The following is an 18,870-nucleotide window of genomic DNA, read 5'->3' as shown; positions in this document are numbered from 1 at the left end:
GAGAAGGAAATGTCCTTAGACAACTTGGCATTTGTTTGCTCTTAGAGCAATCTGTAAGCTGTGTTTTTACCACAGGGATTGCCTTTGGGGGTGCAGTATTTTGGGCTTTGGTGTGCTGGTCTGTGGCAGAGGGTGGGGGGACAGAGTGAGCTGCCTGAGAAGGGAACCACATGCATTCATTCACTCTGCCAGATCATCACCTTCCACTGCTGCTAAATATATGTGGAAATAAAGCCAATTTATCCCCAGAGTGAAATATGTATTTCCATTGTAGTATGGAAAGAATTACAGCAGGTGTTTATTCTGCAGTTGGGAAACATGGGGAAAAAAATAGCCAGAGAACAGCTAATGTTGTATTTGCTAAAAGCTTCATGTAAAGGTGGTGAATTAACAGAGCCCTGGAAGTCAGGAGGTGGATAATATGAATGTTTTCTGGACCCAAAAGGAAATGTGTGTTCCTATTGTAAATGCCACGATTAGCTACAGGTGAGCAGCCCAAACCATTGCCACAAGAATAATCATAAAGACAGAATGTTTTTCCTGAAGGCACCCAGAATCCAGATCCAGCAGTGTGAACATTCAAGGCCTCCGTGGGCGCTTGACCCACACCACCCTGTACCAGCCAAGCACCAAGGAAACAGGCTGTGGCTTTCTGCACAGATACCAAGGCCTTGCAGCAGAGGGAGGCAGGAACTCTGAGAGCCTGGGGCAGTGTGACCAAACCTGGACATGGGAAGGCTGGCACTGGAAATGCTAGCAGGAGTCCAGGAGTGAAGACGGCCTTGTGGATCCTTTGGGAGCCTGACCAGACATTGACCTGGAAGAATAAGGCTGACATGGCGGGAGGGAGGTCCAGCCTGCAGTGGTGTGTTTGGAGCGTGAAGGACAGAGTGAAGTGTCATTTAGTCTACTTTTCACGTTCAGTGTTCTCCAGACCAGATACTGCCTTCTTTTGCTTCTCCTGTTTGGTGGCAGTCATGAGGGAAAGAGGAAATTTATTCCTCTGACCAAGAGAGCTGCCTTAATCACCTCTACATGAGGGGAGTCTGAGAATGCTTGAACAAATTGCCTCCTGAGATGGCAAAAGCCAGGGCTCCTTGAGCTAATTCTAATTCCCACAAAGTTAATTGAAGTGTTAGGCCCGTGGACTCAATGTGCGGAAACACACAGCGGAGCAGATTGGGTTGTTTCCTAGACCTTAGGGATAGCTGGAGGAAAATGTAGGCTGAGAGGCTATGCACTGAGCCCTTTCTCTTCAAGTGGTTTGTAGTCCCAGGAAGTCCTACCGGCTTCCCATTCTGAGTCTGTACTGGAAATGACAGGATGCGGTGCTGTGCTCTGGGTTTGGTGATGGTGTGTGTTCAACAGAGGCGTGCATCACTCAGTAACTAGTATACCCTGGAGTCCTCTGACTTGAAACTGTGTAGCCTAGGACAGTGCTACACTGCCTTGTTATCTGAATTCCTGCTTTTGACAAAACATGGGCAGTGGTGTTTTGGTTGACTCAAGATAACATATCACAGCCAGGCCTGGTGCCTCTCACCAGGTGACCCAGCTGCGCAGGAAGCTGAAATGGAGGGACCCTGTGAGCCTGGAGTTTAAGGCCAGCTGAGGCAACAGAGAGACCCCATCTGCTCTCCTACCCCCAAATGCAGATCGTCATTATAGCTGTATTGAACTAAACGTTATCATTGAGACTGGTGAGTTGGCTTGCTATGCAAGCCTGGATCCCTGGGACCCATGTGTGGTGCTCAGATGAGAATTCCCCCTCCCAACCCTGTAGGAGATGTGTTGGAATACTTGGTCTCCAGTCCTTGTAATTATCTGGGAAGGATTAGGAGGTGTGCCACTAGGGATAGGCTTGGGAGTGTCAAGAGTATGGAGCTGTTCCCAGCATGCTCTCTGCCCTCTGCATGTGGATCCAGATGTAATCTCCAGCTGTTCCTGCCACCACGATTTCACTCTGCCTTCACGGACACAGACCCTCTGGAAAGCCCAAGTCAATGCTTGCTTCTCTGCATTGCTTTGGTCATGGTGCTTTGTCCCAGCAACAGAGCAGGGACTAAGACAACCACATGAAGGTAGAAAGAGCCACCTCTTTTTTTTCTTTTTGGCTTTTTGAGACGGGTGTTTTATGTGTGGCTTTGGCTATCCTAGAATTTGCTCTGTAGACCAGGCTGGCCTTGAACTCACAGAGATCTGCTTGCCTCTGCCTCCCAAGTGCTGGGGTTAAGGGCGTGCGCCACCACTGGGCTAGAGCACCCTCTTTAGAGTTGTCCTCTGACCTCCATGTGTGCACAGCATCATACACACATATACATAGTAATAGATACAATTTAAAAATCATCAATAGAGCCGGGTGATGGTGGCGCACGCCTTTAATCCCAGCACTCGGGAGGCAGAGGCAGGCGGATCTCTGTGAGTTCGAGACCAGCCTGGTCTACAGAGCTAGTTCCAGAACAGCCTCCAAAGCCACAGAGAAACCCTGTCTGGAAAAACCAAAAAAAAAAAAATCATCAATAGTGTAAGGCAAATCATATCACCTGTTTCCTTTGTTATCTTGTGCTCATATGGATTGGTAGATGAATATTTCAAATAAAAATATCCTGGCTGTGGAAATGACTGTGAGTTAAGTGCTTGCTGCACAAGCATGGGGTGCAGAGACGGGGGTGGGGTGCAGAGACGGGGGTGGGGTGCAGAGACGGGGTGGGAGGCAGAGACGGGGGTGGGGGGCAAAGACAGGGGTGGGGTGCAGAGACGGGGGTGGGGTGCAGAGACGGGGGTGGGGTGCAGAGACGGGGGTGGGGGGCAGAGACGGTGGTGGGGAGAAGAGACGGGGGTGGGGGGCAGAGATGGATGTGGAAGCACGGAGACAGGCATGGGGGTGCAGAGACAGGTGTGGGGGTGCAGAGAGGGACGTGGGGGTGCAGAGACAGGCATGAGGGTACAGAGACAGATGTGGAAGCGTGGAGACAGGCATGGGGTACAGAAACAGATGTGGAGGCACAGAGACAGGCATGAGGATGCTGAGGGGAGACAGGTGTAGGGGTGCAGAAACAGATGTGGAGGTGTGGAGTGGAGACAGGTGTGGGGGTATAGAGACAGGTGGATTCCTGGAGCTTACCAGCCAGCCAGCCTAACTGAATCAGTGAGGAATCCTGTCTCGAAAAATAACATAGAGAGCAATTGAAGAAGACATTTGCCATCAACCTCTGTCCCTCATGTGCATGGACATACATGTTGCGTGCATCTGTACACAGACATATATATCAGCGCACATACAAAGTAAAAGAAAAAATCCAAAAATGAATGTACGCTCCTAAGAAAGCTGAGCGATTAAAAAAAAATGGTTAAAGAGAGGTAGATAGAGAGACCCTGTCTTGAAGGAACAATAAGTGTGTAAGGGACATAAGTCACGTGATGGCTGTTCTCCCCCCCCCTAGTTACCTGCTGTCAGGTGACTGAAGCAGCATGACCACCTTGCCCAAGGCCAGCTTTTACTCTGATTGGAAGAGGAGGTGCTAAGCCACACAACTGGGTGGATATGGCTCCAGGGTTTACATTTGTACCCTGTAGGGACTTCTACTGAACAAGACAAGAAAGAAGGGAGAGACCAGAGAACGTGGAGATGAGGGAGAGTTGTAATAGGTTTTCTGCCCCACCCCCATAATCAGTTTCTCTGCCGACACAATAAGCCAGATCAAGCTGAACTGAAAAAGTATAACAACAGTTTTATTTGAGCAAAGCAACTCCTGGGTGAGTTCTCCAGTCCCAGAGATTGGGAGGCCAGAGAAGCTGCACCCCTGAACTATAAAGCAGGGGAACTTTACAGATTCTAGGTGAGGGGTGATGACATGTCCCCCACAACTGGGTCTGTGCCCAAGCATGGTCCAAAGCTGAGTGCTGTAGGCAGGGACTTGGGCGGCTGGCAACTCCAGGGGAGAAAGGTGCAGTAGCTGCCAAGAATACTGAACTGGGTTTTGGGGGGTTTGGGAGAGATTATTTTTGTGCCTTTTCTTTTGCTCAGAGACTGAGTGGGCATGGTTTGGAGAGTGTACAGGACTGGGGCTTCTCAGACCATTTAGGGGCAAGCTGGGAGTTCCCGCCGAACAGGATGGAGGGCCAGTCAGTTATGTTTCTAGAGAGAAGCTGTGAGCCCTTCCCAGGTAGGTTCTGGGCGGCTCTTTCTGCTAACAGTCAGCAAACCTCCTGCTTGCTGGGCTAGCATCACTGGATTTCTAATATTGCTTCAAGCAAAATATATGGAACCTTGTCTCCTAAACCCCGAAGCTCTGAGCCTTCGGATGGCCCCGAAAGCAACCCCACCCCACCCTGTTCATTTCCCAAACTGAGATTGCATTTTCTTTTTTCCGCTTGATTTTAGAGGTGTTTTGTTTTGTTTTTCTGTACCCAAGGTCAAAGGAAATACTAGGGAAAGAGTGAAGACGGATTTGGAGTGAGATGGCCTATTTCTGCCCCTGCAAAGGGTGGGGACTCTCGCTAAGCACCGTGTGCCAGAGAGATTATGGTTCTGTTATATATTTGAGTGCCTGAGGATTAGGTAGTAAGCAGTTTGTGTGAGGGAATCATGTTCTTTCTCCTGTGAAATGGTAACTGCATTCCATTTACCCACTAGGGACACAGTAAATATTAATTACTAGTGGCTTATCCCTGAACACAACTGTCCCCTTCAGATCCAGGAAGCAGATTCCGGATAAATGCATTTGTCTCCGCAGGGTTTCATTTGTCAAGGTGCTGAAGCTGCCAAGGATTTGCCTGGAGGCTGAGGGCCCTGTCTGCTCTATTTCTTTCTTCATTGAAGCACCTTTTCAAGATGCATTTTCATCTTGAAGGTCATTGGCAGGAATGAGATTCATGTCAGCTGGAAGAGAGAGCCGTGTGGTGGTCACGCTCTTCTGTGTGCCTTTGGGTGAATATCTGACCAAACCCAGTAAAGTAATTAAACTTCAGAAATAAGTAGCAGATACTAACTGAACTTCAGGTCCAACTCTGCTCCCAGCAGAGGTTAGTGTCTATATTTTTGTTGTTTTGAAACAGGATCTCACTGTGTTGCTGGCCTTGAACTCACAGCAATCCTCCTGCTTCAGGCTCCCAAGTGCTGGGATTCCAGACCTGAGCACCACATCCAGCTAGGATTTTGAGGTATTATCTGGGCTTCTTTGTTTAGGGAATCTCAGAGACATCCTACTCATCACGCAAAATGTAATTCTTTCCTGAAAATGAACTCTGATGGTTCGTCCTGGTTGTCAGTCTGACTGGTTCAGAAATCCTGACTGGGTCAGGAATCGCCTAGGAGGCACACCAGCTCCTGTGGTGTGGAGGCGTTTCCAGAGAGGTTAATGGAACAGGAAGAAAGAAACATCTTGGATGTAAGCTGCAGGATCCCATGAAATGGGGATAAAACAGAAAAAGCAGCAACAGTGTTGGTCTTTGCTGCCTGTTTGCAGAGGCTCTGTGACCAGCTACTTCACACTCCCACCGCCATGCCTCCGTTACCGTGTGGCCCATATCTCCTCAAACCCTGGTCCACAACAAACCCTCGTTCCTTTAAGTTGCTTTGGCAAGGTGTTTTGTCGCAGCAGCGAGACACGTAGCTAACACGGTAAGGCTAACTGTATGGAAATGCCGTGCTCCTGTGAAACTGGCTGGTTACATGCGTAGGCCAGGAGAGAACAGGTATGGGAAAGGCTCAGGAAAATGGTTTGGTCGCGCACATGTTGACCACTGGATTGTGTCTGCTCATTCTGTAAGATGCTGGAAGGGGAATTCTAGAGTTCATACAGGGGCAGTATCAGATGAGGACACGTCAAGAGTGTAGGTTAGGGAGGCTTTGGAGGTTTGTTTTTACCTGATAAGCGTGTAAAAGCACTGTTAATCCCACCGACTGAGAGGAAGACCACTACCGCAATTTAAAGCCAAATCTGAAACAAGCTTTAATTAAATACTGGCCAGGTGGATGGGTTCTGGCCCAGTGCATCTCTGACTCCCCAGATACAGCCCCGAGTCACAGTTTGCAGCAGCAGGAAACCCCACAATTTGTTACTTTTTCAATCAGGTCCAATCAGGAGCAAGCGTACATTCTGACGTACATCCTAGCTACATCCACTCAGGGGCAAGAGTACATCCTGACATATTTCCTGCCTGTGAGCCTCTGCCCACCTGTGAGAAGCACATCCCATGCAGATGGGTCAAACAAACTTGATGAGGGGAGTGGAAACAGGTGGCTTGTTTTCTCCCACAAATAGTAGCCTCCAGCATTTCAGGAACTGTCTGTCCTTGAGCAAGGGGCTTGCAGGTCAGAGACATTTTTCTTTCATGGATCTCTAAGGCATAATAATAAAAAGTTAAAAATGCAGCTTTGACTCTCAGTTATGCAGCTAGAACTTGGTCAAGCCTTTCCTCAGAGGACAATCTTCCATCCCTTGGCTGTCCTTCCCTTCCTGGGACAGAGGGGACACACCCTCACAAAAGGAGAGTCCTCCTCAGCCAGCCAGTGCCCGTTTGGAAGGGAACGTCTCTGTTTTCAGAGTCCTGGGTACATTGTTTCTAAAACAATCAGCTCAAGCAAACCTCACACCAGAGAGGCACAAGTTACATGGCATGGAGATAGTTGGGGTGTCGTGTTCAGGGCTCTTACAGTATCTTGTACACAGTTCTAAAAATACTCTCCGCCTCAGTTTTTCTTTTAGCAAAAGTACAGGATGGTGACACCCACCTGTCACCACCCAGCTCTTAGGAGGCTCAGGCAGGAGGCTAGCCTGGGATATGTAGGAAAACTGGCTTGGTGTACTTAAACGAAGTAATGGGGATGGCGTTGGGAAGGGGCTTTTATTCTAAAACCAGGATCCAGGCTGAAGGTGTAGCTCAGTGGTAGTGTTTGTCTGGTGTGTGTGTGAGAGAGGTGGGGATAGGGGTGGGGGGCAGGGGAGGAGTTAGGGATGTGATCAGCAGCACTGCACACACATTTAACACCAGGATCTACTGTGCTTATAATTTAATGCAAAAATAAAAACAAAAAGGAAGGACTTGACTGATTCTAGGTATGGTGAATGAGAAGGTTTATTGTAAAAAAAAAAAAAGGAGAGGAGAGAAGCATAGCCAGAGGCAGGGACATCTGACTGGATGCATCCAAAGTGTACAAGGCTGAGCTGGGCCTTGTGAGGAGAGGGGGAAAGGAGAGCCAGGAGATCAGGAGAGTAAAGGGTAGACAAAAGGGCCAAGTAACCAAAATGGCTGGGTTATATAGGGAAGAACTTCCAGGGGAAGTAAGCCCAGCCTTAGAGATTGCACCCAGGACCTCATCCTTGTGTAGAGCCCCGTCCCCCCCCCCCCCTCAGCTTGGGTTTCTTGACTGTCTTGAGACTGCTATCCCTCAGATGGCTTCTTGGGTGTTTGTACAGAGGAAACTCACATTTTATATTGTGTGGGGTGGAGCTGGGATGCGGTGATGAGGAAGTGGTTTGAGAAAAGTCAGAGAAAAAGAAGTGAAGTTCTTAGGAAATGAAGGCAGGCCCTCTTCAGCACGGTTCGGTTTTTGAAAGTGTGTGTGTGTGTGTGTGTGTGTGTGTGTGTGTGTGTGTGTGTGTGTGTGATTTAGAATGTTGTTTTTGCCCTTTGCCCTCTGCCTGGGGCCATATGAACTGGTTTATAAACATCGCTGGAATTTCCTGGCCCGACAAACCTTTCCACGATGGAGGAGCTGGAGCAGGCTCCTATGGGACGGCCCCGCCCAGCATACAGCCTCTTCCCTCACTAAGTATGTAATAAAAAGGCCAACGGTTGAGATGTTGAAGTGGAGAAATACCATTTGTCTGTCCTCCCTCCCAGCATGGGGGTGGACAGAGATGCCTTCAGTCATTCTGTAATGGTCAAAATTAGTGATGGCCTCCCCAGGACTCCAGAGAGGCGCCGAGCAAATGCCCGGAGTGCATGCTTCTCTCCTTCCTGCCAGTTTTCTGAAAATAGGAATTGGTCCTGTCTCCAAATAGATTCCTCCAGCTTTCCAGCCAGCCAGTCAGGTCTGTGTGTGCTGTTCTCTTCCGGCTGGAGTGGCTCCAGGATGCCTGAGTTTGCGTCTAGTCTTGACATTGCACGATCAGTTGTCAACACTCAAGTTCACTTCAAAATCATTAAGTTGAGTCACAAAAGCAGATTGGGGCAGAGGGGAGGGGGGAGGGCGTGAGTAACCAGTCCTGGTTAAGGCAGTCTTGCCCATCACTGACTCCTCATTGCCTGGGCTCCGGTCTCTCCTACCAAGGTGATCTGACGTGTCCAAAGCATGAACAATTTTCTAGGCTCCCTCTCCAACTGGCACCAGCCTTTTGCCCTTTCCTTCACTCAGCATGAGATTCTTGGAGAGAAATTCCAGGTTTGGGGGCCCACATCTCTATAGCCTGATAGCCGAAGAGAGAGTACCAGTGTCTCTTCAGACGTTGAGTTCTACAAGATGGCCACACTAAGGCTAGAGCTGGCCTACATAAGGTTGTGTCTTGGATTATAAAAGTGTCCTGGGATTCTCCTTATAGCGAACTCTGCCATTCTAGGCTGATATACTCAAAGGCAGGAGGGAACAAAGCTGGCGGGGGGAGTCCAGGGAAGGTGGAATTGCAAGTGTGTGGCCAGGACTCACTGATCCCAGCACACAGAATCATGGAGGAAAAACCCATCACAGATGGCAATGCCAGTTTTCCAGGTACTTTTCTACAGATGTCTTTATTCTATGTATTTAAATATTGTGTCTGTAAAAAGGAAAGGACATGGCTGCTCCTAGGTGTGGTGGAGGAGCAAGTTTATTGTGGATAAAAGGAGAGCATCGATAGAGGCAGGGACATCAGGAGAGTCCAGAGTGGACGTGACCAGGTTGAGCTGGGCCGTGTGTATGGGGTGGCGGTGGTAGGGCGGCCGTGTACAGCAGCTGGAAGGCCAGAAGGAGCAGATAACTGAAATGTCTGGATTTTATAGGGAGGAGCCCCAAGAGAAAGGGAAGCCCAGCCCCTGGGCCGGAGAGTTTAGGGTGGAGGGTGAGTGTACCTGTAAGAGGTAGGGACTGAGGGATGCTGGGAGAACCTGGAGGCCAGATTCACTTTGATATGTTAAATAGGCACTGAGCCAATTGGGTCAGGTTTGAAACTTAATAGTCTGCATGTGCACTGTGTGTGTCTGGTACCCGAGGCATTCAGAAGAGGGCCTCGGGTCTCCTGGAACTGGAGTTAAACATGGTTGTGAATCTCCATATAGGTGCTGAAAATGAGCCAAGGTCCTCTGCAAGGGGGGGGGGGTGCTAGTGCTCTTAACCAGTGAGCCATCTCTCCAGCCCCAAGCTCTCTAAACAGTAACAGTAGAATCTACTGATCAGGCAAGGCTGATTTTATTGTTCAGTATTTGAGGGAGGGGAAGTGAAGGGAGACACCAAGGGAGACGCCGGCAAAGAGTGTCGGCTGTGTCTCTGGAGGGAGGAGACGGGGGTCAGAATACTAAGAATTGGAAGTTTGGTTTATAGCGTGGAGTAAGACTGGATAAAGATCAGGATATAACCAATGTCCAACAGCAGAGGAGTGGATAAAGAAACAGCAACACACACACAGAGAATGAAATTCTTTTTAAACCATGAAGGATGGAATTATGTAGTTTTGAATTCCTGCCTCCAAAGAATGCTCAAAGATACCTCAGTTAGCCACTTGGATCCAAAGTGAGACTTAACAGTGCCTCAGAGAACTAGGGACAGATGCCCAACAAAAGTCACTTTGTCTGTGGGGTCGGTTGGCCCCTCTGCTTACAAGCAGGATTGAGTTACGGACGGCCCCAGGCAGCCGGTGTAGGCGCTGCCAGCCAATGCAAGCAGCCCCGCCGTGGCTCCTAATCCAGAACTAGGATTCTGTAGTCACAAGGCACTTGTGACGATCTCGTGTTAAAGAAGAAATGAACGACTGACTTGGCTGGTAATAACCTTCAGCACCGGATTCCAGATACCTCAAAAACCAGCATCAAGGCTTGCAGTTGAGAAATGCCAAAGCAAGGAGAGGGGATACCCTTGGCTGCTTTCCCCACTCCAAGGCTTTCTTCAGCTCTTCCAAGGACGGCTTGAACTTGTGGGTTTGGGCTACTGTGAGGCATTCCTGGTTTCTGTGTCTGAGTTTCAATGCAGCTGCTAGCCCTCTTTGCACTGACTCCCATGATTTAATTCTGCAGTGTGCATTGCCTCTCAAGTGCTATGGAAACAGGCCAAGGGTTCCCGTGTCCTGTGAAGTAAGTTATCTGGGAAACACAGCCTGACCTATATTTGTACCTTTGACGTTTAATTTAGGATTGTGTTTTTGCACATGTGTTAGAGATAGGTGATGCCCTTGATTAAGAAGCCAAATGCCAGAATGAATGGAAATTTTCACTATGTTCTTTTAAAAAATTGTGTGTGTGCACGCACACACACACACACACACACACACACACGAGCGCATGCTGTGTGACACAACACATATGTGGAGATCAGAGGATAAATTATGGAAATCAGTTCTATTTTTCTACCATGTAGATCCTGGTCAGACTTAGTGGTAAGAGCCTTTACCCACTAAGCCAATTTGCTGCCCCTGGTTTGTATATGTATAATTATCTGTATGTGTATGTGTGCATGTATATGTGTATATATGCATATATGTATATTTTTCCTGCATGCATGTCTTGCACTACGTGTTTGCAGTGCCCATGGATGCCAGAAGAGAGCGCCATACCATCTGGAATTGGAGTTTTCCTCACTATCTTCAGTGCTCAGTTTGCTAGGAAAGGTGATGAAAGCCAATAGATGCTTTACTATTGGTATCCAGGCAAAGAGTTACTCCAGGGGGCACTGTTGACATTGAACATAACTAGGTGTAGGGCTGCAGGCCACCCCATCCTTCCCCACTTTGTCCTAGTATATCTCCATCATTGTAACCACACCCTCTTCAACACCATTTCCAAGTGCCTCTGCCAAAGGGCTGCCTCTGGTAGTAGCTCTCGGTAGACACTGTTGAGTGCTTTCAGAGAGCTGATGTGTGCTCCATCTCTGGGCCTGTGCTTCTGTGGCTGTAGAATAGGACATCCCATAAACCTATTTTGTATTTTTATGACCTAAGATTTACATAATAGCTTATGCTTGCGAAATAGCAAGTATTTATCCTGTACAATATAATTTGGAATGTGGGTCTCTTTGTTGATTAAAACCAAGAACATTCTGTATTAGTTAGCAGCTCTGTCTTGCTTACCTCTCCTGTTACTCTTTATAGCTGCATTCATGATAGTAAAATATATAATGGATTATAGGCTTCATCAGTATATTCTCCTTTTTTGACACATCATTTCTCTGGAACTAGTTTTATGGTGAGAATTTTGAGAAAGTGCTGAGTCCTACAACTCGCACAAAATCCAGCTTTCTCTGTTAGCAGATGTGTGTACAGTTGGCTTCATCGAACACTTAGATATTTTATCTGATTGAAAATTAAACGTAGCTGGTGGTCAGTCTCTCTTGGGAAGCTGAAACCAACAAAGAGGTATTATTCATTGGCAGAACGACAGACCTAGGCTAAAGCCCTATGATACTCATTGATGCTTCTCTGAACTTTGGGTCCCAAATGAACTCCCTTGTATTTCATTGAGAGAATGTGGACATTGTGATTCGGTTGTTCTCTCTGCATCTGGAATTCATCAGAGCACAGTAGAGATGGTGGTCCCTGCTCACACTCCAGCATCCCTGAGCAGAGAAAACAAGTACTAGTGATGTTGGAGGGAGATGAATGCTTGGGGTGGGGGGGGTACGAGGAATTCAGCTGGAGATGCCTTTCTTTTTTTTTTCTTTTTTTTCTTCTATTTTTTTTTTAAGATGGCCTGAGGTTTCCTTATCTGGCTTTGAATTTTCAGTGTAGCCGAGGTTGACCTTCAGCTCCTGCCTCCACCTTCGGAGAGTTACTACACGCCCAGTCTACAAAGGACCTGGGATCAAACCCAGGGCCTAGTGCATGCTAGGCAAGTGCTGCACCATCTCTGCCATCCCCCCTCCCCCCAGAGCTGCAGCCTCAGTCCTGGATTAAATTAGGTGATTCGAGAAACTTTGTGGAGGAGCCGGAAAGAGAAAGGCACTCTCCGGGCCCTGCAATGTCTCACATGCTGCTGAAAAAGCACAGGCTGATTCGACCTCTGTGATTCGTAAAGACCGAGTTACACAGGCAGACTGTAGGTGTGCACAGGACAGGGAGGAGCTCCAGCTTATGTCCCTGCAGTGTGATTATGAACTTGGTGATTTTTAAAAAATCATTTTGTAAAACTGAAGTAGTTGCAGGGGGAGAAAGAGAGCACTGTGTATGCATTAGTGTGAGTGTGTGTGTGAATGTGCCCAGCACGTGTCGAGGCTGGGGTCAACACTGGGTCTCTTCCTTAGTCTTCCTCTACCTTGCTCACTGAACCTGACATTTGCCAGTCAGGCGGGGCTGGCTGGCCAGTGAGTCCCTGGGGATCCTCCTGTCCCCACCTCTCCAGCACCGTGGTTACAGGGGACATGCTTTTTGATGTGGATTCTGAGGAATCAAACGCAGGGTCTTAAGCTTGCTCAATAAGCACTTGACTGAACATCTCCCCAGTCCAGATGAGCTTTTCATTAGTTTTTGTTAAAGTACACGACTACATCAAATGATAGATAATATCATTTGTTTTCTAAGCAAACAGCAGGGAGGGAAGGATGGGAGAGCCCAGACAGGCATATGTAGGCAGACTTTTCTGTCCCACCAATCAGCTCCCAATAATCACATAGAGACTTATTATTAATTATAAATGCTCAGCCAATAGCTCAGGCTTGTTACAAACTAATACTTACATTTTAAACTAACCCATACTTCTTATCTATGCTCTGCCATCTGACTCAGTACCTTTTATTAATATTGCAAGTTCATCTCCTGCTTCCTCTGCATCTTCTCAAAACTCCCAAGATGACTCCTCTTCTTCCTCATGCTCGCTTTTCATCTGCCAGTCCCATCTAACCTCTACCTGTCCAGCTATTGGCCAGCCAGCTTCTTTGTTAAACCAATCACAAGTGACACATATTCACATAGTGGGAAGGAATAGCCCACAGGCATACTCACTGTTTTTCTTCTCTTTGTGATAAACTGTCCGACAAGCAGCAACTTCAGGGAAGAGAGGGTTATTTTAACTTACGGCATGAGGAAGTCCATGATGGCAGGGAAGGCGGGGGATGCTGTGTGGCAGTGGGAATGGCAACAGCCATTTGTTCACATCTAAGAGAACCAGAAGCAGGGTGGGCTATATGCCCTGAGACCCACGCCTTAATGATCTACTTCATCCAACTTGGCCACACCTCCTGAAGGTTTCCCAACATCTCAAAACAGCACTACCAGTTGGGGACCAGGTATTTAAATTCACGAGCCTCTGGGACAGAACTCCTGAGAGTGGTGGGTCCAAGTCCAGTGTCATGTGTACCATTGCTGTTGTTTTCCAGCTGGGTTCATCATCTGGTGGCGAGAGTCCTCTGATATTGACAAGGTCAGAGGAGCCGGAAATGTCTCTAGAAGTTAGGAACAGGTTTTGTAGGAAAACCCAAAAGCAATGGAGTGGTGTCTGAGGTGCAGGCCATGGCCCCCACTCAGTGTCGGCAGCCCCATGACCTTGGGTTGTTGCTTTCTCACCTCCTTCTCGCAATGACTAATTATCTCCTAGATGTGGTGCTTGGTGCTTTATGTACATCATCTGATTTAATGTGACAAGCTGTAAAACACCGGGGGCCCGAATGACACAAGATAACCATTGAGTACTTCGCCAGCTCTCTCTGGAGTGCTTTCTCTCGATGTGACATTCAAAGTCACAGGCAGACTATGCTTCCCCTTGTGATGAGCTTGCTAGCTGAGGGCAGACCACAGGAGGGTTTCTTGGTTTTGTTGTGGTGTGAGCCAGGGTGTAGGAATGGCTCTCCCATTCCTGGTTGTTCTCTTCTCCCTGATGTGACAGAAAGCCGTGTTGTCTGTAGTCATCAGAATGAGCTGGCTTGGTGGTGGTTTGACCATGTCTTTACCCACATCTGATGGAGAAGGGTCATCTGTCTATTGGTTAAGGTCATTTGTCTATCTGTTGCTTTTCATTGGTTAATTAATAAAGAAACTGCTTGGCCTTGATAGGACAGAAAATTAGGTAGGCAGAGTAAACAGAACAGAATGCTGGGAGAAAGAAGCCAAGTCAGGCAGTCGCCACGATTCTTCCACTCCAGACAGACGCAGGTAAAGATCTTTCCTGGTAAGCCACCTTGTGGTGTTACACAGATTATTAGAAATGGGTTAGATCAATACGTAAGAGCTAGCCAATAAGAGGCTGGAACTAATAGGCCAGGCAGTATTTAAAAGAATACAGTTTCCGTGTAATTATTTCGAGTAATGCTAGCCGGTGCAGGAGCCGGGTGGCGAGACGCAGCCCGCCATTCCATACAACACACATCAGCTCCCCATTTCACTCTACTTTGGGATGGGGGTGCTTAGACATGACAGACTGGAGCTGGAGGGGAAGCAAGAAACAACCCCTGCTCTGAGGAAGAGCCCTCCATAGAAACAATGTTGAGGAAGGGTGTGAAGCCTTCTGCTTTTTCTTTAAGGGTGTCGCATAGCCTAGGTTGCCTTTGAACTCATGACCTTTTACTTCTGATCCTCCTGCCTCTACCCTCTAGTGTTGGGAGTACTGGTATACCACATCTTGCCTGGTTTAAGTGGTGCTTGGGAATGAACCCAGAACTTTGTGTATGCCAGCAAGGATTCTGCCAACTAAGCTATCTCCGAAGCCCAGGGCTTTTTGCTTTTTAATGTATTTACTATTGACTTATTTCCTGGTATCTGTAAAATAGTACCTAATGGTTCTGCTATTCCTTTTAGCTCTGATGTCATTCTGATATTCTCTTCTGTCAGTGTTTTAGGGTGTGAATAGATGGACCCCCACACAGACACCCAGGCATGACCACCACAGCAATGGCTAAGCGTGCACAGAGTGCCCTGTGCATAGAACCTACTGTCTCTGTCCCAACTCCAAAGCTCTCTGTGGGCTTGGAGTCTCTCAAAAGGAAACCTCCTTATCTCTGTTGTCCTTGTTTTCTAGATGATGAACCAGGTGGAAGGTCAGCAGAAGAACCTCGTGCATGCCATCGAGTCCCTTCCAGGCTCTGGCCCCCTCACTGCCTTGGACCAGGACCTGCTTCTCCTGAAGGCTACCTCCGCTGCCACCCTCAGCTGCCTTGGGGAGTGCCTCACCCTGCTCCAGCAGAGTGTGCGCCAGGTGGGCCCACCCAGCAACAAGCCAGGGCCCTCCGGTGAGTGCTCCCTTCCCAGTCCCTGAGCTTGCCTGGTTAGATGTGTATTGACCTGTTTGTACATGTGTATATCCTATTATATCCGTCCAGCCCTTCTTAATTTTCCGAGACAGGATCTCACTGTATAGTCCAGGCTGGCTTTGACTTAACTCTGTAGCCTAGGTTGGCCTTGATCTTATGGTGATCCTCCTGCCTCAGCATTCTTAGGGCTGCAATTATGGGTATGGATCACCATGCCCTGCTCTTTACTCTTTGACTCTTTGGGAGCCTCCCAACGAGCTCCCAAATTAATATACACAGAGACTTATTATTACTTATGAATGCCCGTCCTTAAACAAATGTAGCATAAAAGAATGCAACACATCTTTGCTTCATTAAACAAATGTTCCACAACATAAACAAATGTAACACAGCCTGGTGTAGGATTTGCTATGTAGACAGGTCTGACCCTGAACTTCAGATCTTCATGCCTCTGCCTTCCAAGTGCTGGGAATAGAAGCAGCATCCCTGCCCCTGTGATGCCATAGTAGTTCATCTTCTGTAACATTTCCTTGTGTCTCCTGGGACACTGGGGCTGAGGCCACTTTGTCTGCAGATGCAAATACACTCTGGTCCATCTTTTGTCCCAAGCACATCATATTTTTCTTTCTTTATCTTTTTCTTTCTTTCTTCCTTTCTTTTTTCTTTTTTATTTATTTATTTATTTTTTGTTTTTTGAGACAGGGTTTCTCTGTAGCTTTAGCTTTGGAGCCTTTCCTGGAACTAGCCCTTGTTCGACTGACCTCGAACTCACAGAGATCTGCCTGCCTCTGCCTCCCGAGTGCTGGGTTTAAAGGCGTGCACTGCCACTGCCAGGCTCCAAGCGTATTTTCAAATGCACCTGCTTCCCTTCTATGCAGCCTTACTCCAGACCCGTCTCTGGGGCATCTTTAATGTTTTCAGAAATGTTGTAGGGAAAAATAATGAGGTGATTTGGCTTTTTAGTCAAGGCTTGAATATGCAGCTCCCCATCCTGTCTGTTCTGTGTCAGTAGCTTGCTGGGGACATGTGCCTGGCTAGAAGGAGCTGAGGGTCTGTCCTTCCCAGCCTAGCTCTATGGGAAAAGTGGACAGAGATGGACTCAGAGCTGGTTCTGTATTTGGGTTCCAGAGTGGAGGAAAATTGAAGCTTGATTTGGGGTTCAGAGGACTTTGTTGTCTGTTTCTTGTTGGTTGCTTACTGCTGGGGTTATTGTTCAGGGAAAGAGATCCGGCTCTAAGCAGAGGCTGTAACCACGCATTGTGGTTCCGTGTCACAGCTGGACTGTCCCAGCCTGCTGGGCACAAAGCAGGCTTGGGAAGGGGGGTTGCTGGAGCCAGCTTGGTCAGGATGGTGACAGCAGGGTCCTAGCGGACCTGAATGAGGACAGAGGCCAGACAGGCCATGGGAGAACTAGAGCAGAAAGCAGTTAGTCCACTTTCCCTCGATCACGTTCCAGAATATTCTCATCTCCCAAGATTCCTGGAAAGTGCTGTTGGTAAGCGTGTCATGCTGAAAACGGTTAAATGTGAGGATCACACGACTATTCTGGGCTTTCCTGGCCATCTGCTTCGCTTTCCTTCTCCACTGCTCAGCGCCTTCCTTTTCTGTCTTTCCCCTCTTCTGGTAAAGCTGCCCACTGCCACTCACTCTTATTTTACGGTTTTCCAAGACAGAAATGCGAGCATGCTGTCAGTCAGTGAGTAGGTAGGAAAAGCTACAATCTCTCCTTGTAGTCTTTCAGATGGGTGAGCTTCTTAATCAGTCAAAACAAAGTTCTTGAGTGGCATTTTCTCCACAAAGAAAGTTGTCAGTCAAGGACTGGGACATAGCCCTGTCAATACAGCGTTTGCCATGTAAGCGTGAGGACCCAAGTTCAATCCTTAGACCTCATGTTAAACCAAAACAGAAAGAGTTTGCCTTGGTGCCATGCATTTGTGATCCCAGCAGTGGATTGGGGAGGTAGAAACAGGGACTCCTGGGGCTCGCCAACCAGGCTAGTTCAGTCAGCAAGGTCCAGGCCAAACGAGAGGAACACTGTCTCAAAGGTACAAGATGGCAGCACCTGAGGACAGACACCCCAGGTTTCCTTTGGCCTCTGCACGCACGTGGGCACACCGCTTTCGTGTCTCCTTGGCACGTGTGCAAGTTAGGAACACGTGGCTTTCTTCTGCAGGTGTGTCTCACGCTTTCTCAGCTTTGGCAGTCACAGCCTCACTCTGGAACTCTGGAAGGTTTACTGAACCTGAAAGATGAGGTTACCCTAAATCAGCAGCTGAGGCTTCCGGAAGCCATCACCTGCCACAGTCTCTGGGCAGAGGCCGGGTGATCCTCAGTGTCTTGAGGTTCCCGGGAGACAGGACTGATTGAAACATTTCAGCCAAACTCCTGTCTTTAAAACTGTGTGTGGAGCGGGCACAGTGGCACACACCGCTGGGACCACAGGCGAGACAGGCGGAGGAGTGTGAATGCGAAGTGAGCCTGGGCTATATAGAGGCTCAGCAAAGGTGGAAGGAAAGAGAAGGCAGCTGCTGTCTTTCTCCGTTAGCCTAAGAATGCCTCTTGCTCTGGCACTTACGGGTGCCTTTTCCTCCACGTTGCTTTCTGGCTACAAAAACTCTATTTCTCTTATGCTACCTTTGAGTTTTGGGAGAAAAGCCACAAAGGGGGTGGCCACATGTTTTTGTTCTTGTTGCACACCACGTTTTGAAGACCGGGTGCACTTAAACTCCCCGCCTCCCCAGCCGACTGACCGTTTTTTTGGTGCTACCGCGTGTGGGCTGTTGCTGTGTATATATGTAGTATCTATGCGGCCATGCTGGTATTGAACCTAGGACTTCATGCTTGCCTGCAAGCTCATTTTTCTGTAGTCACTGTCTTTATATTTTTCTACACGTTAATGGTTAATTCTCTCAATCATTTTGCCTTTGATGTGAGCTATATAATTATGTTTAGAAAAATTATTAATCATCAGTTCAGAGCCCAGATAAAATCAGTGAGACGACAGCCCTGAGCATAGAATTTAAGTGCCCCAAATCTCAGGAATCAGGCCTGTGAGGCGGCTCATTGGTAAAGGTATTTGCTGCCAAGTCAGATGGCCTGAGTTTGGTCCCTGGGACCCACAGGGTGGAAAGAGAGAACCAAACCATGAAAATGGTCTCTGACCTTCATGTCCACATGGACACTGAGAAGCACTCACGAGTATGTGCATGTGCACACCCATTCAGAGTTACAGATGTGTATACACACTACATACCTTAATATAAAAACATCTCAGAAATGGTGGCAAGAGATGCTTTAGTGGACTATTTCAAACTGAAATCAATGCAAAACCAACGCACAATGAACAGAATATCAAATTTTTACACAGCCAAGACTCAGTCAGCTCGGGCTGCGATTGCCAAGGCTGATCCAACAGATGTGTTTCTGGCAGTGCCGGAGGCTGGACTCCATCTGAAGGGTCTTCCCCTTGCCCACTGGTGACCGTTCCCTCCCCCCGTCACATGTCA

At 48.0% G+C, this 18,870-nt stretch overlaps 1 protein-coding gene across 2 annotated transcripts in view; it reads left to right on the top strand.

Moving 5' to 3' along the window:
- Nucleotides 1-18,870, top strand: part of Osbpl10 (oxysterol binding protein like 10) — a 237,531-nt gene that overhangs the window by 160,925 nt on the left and 57,736 nt on the right. For both annotated transcript variants that reach the window (XM_075964247.1, XM_075964246.1), the window contains one exon: nucleotides 15,133-15,343. In XM_075964247.1, coding sequence (XP_075820362.1) covers nucleotides 15,133-15,343 — 211 coding nt within the window. The remainder of the gene's footprint in view (nucleotides 1-15,132; nucleotides 15,344-18,870) is intronic.

This window comes from Microtus pennsylvanicus, chromosome 3, assembly GCF_037038515.1.
Source record: "Microtus pennsylvanicus isolate mMicPen1 chromosome 3, mMicPen1.hap1, whole genome shotgun sequence".
NCBI lineage: Eukaryota > Metazoa > Chordata > Mammalia > Rodentia > Cricetidae > Microtus > Microtus pennsylvanicus.
This window is presented reverse-complemented; position numbering and strand designations above follow the sequence as displayed.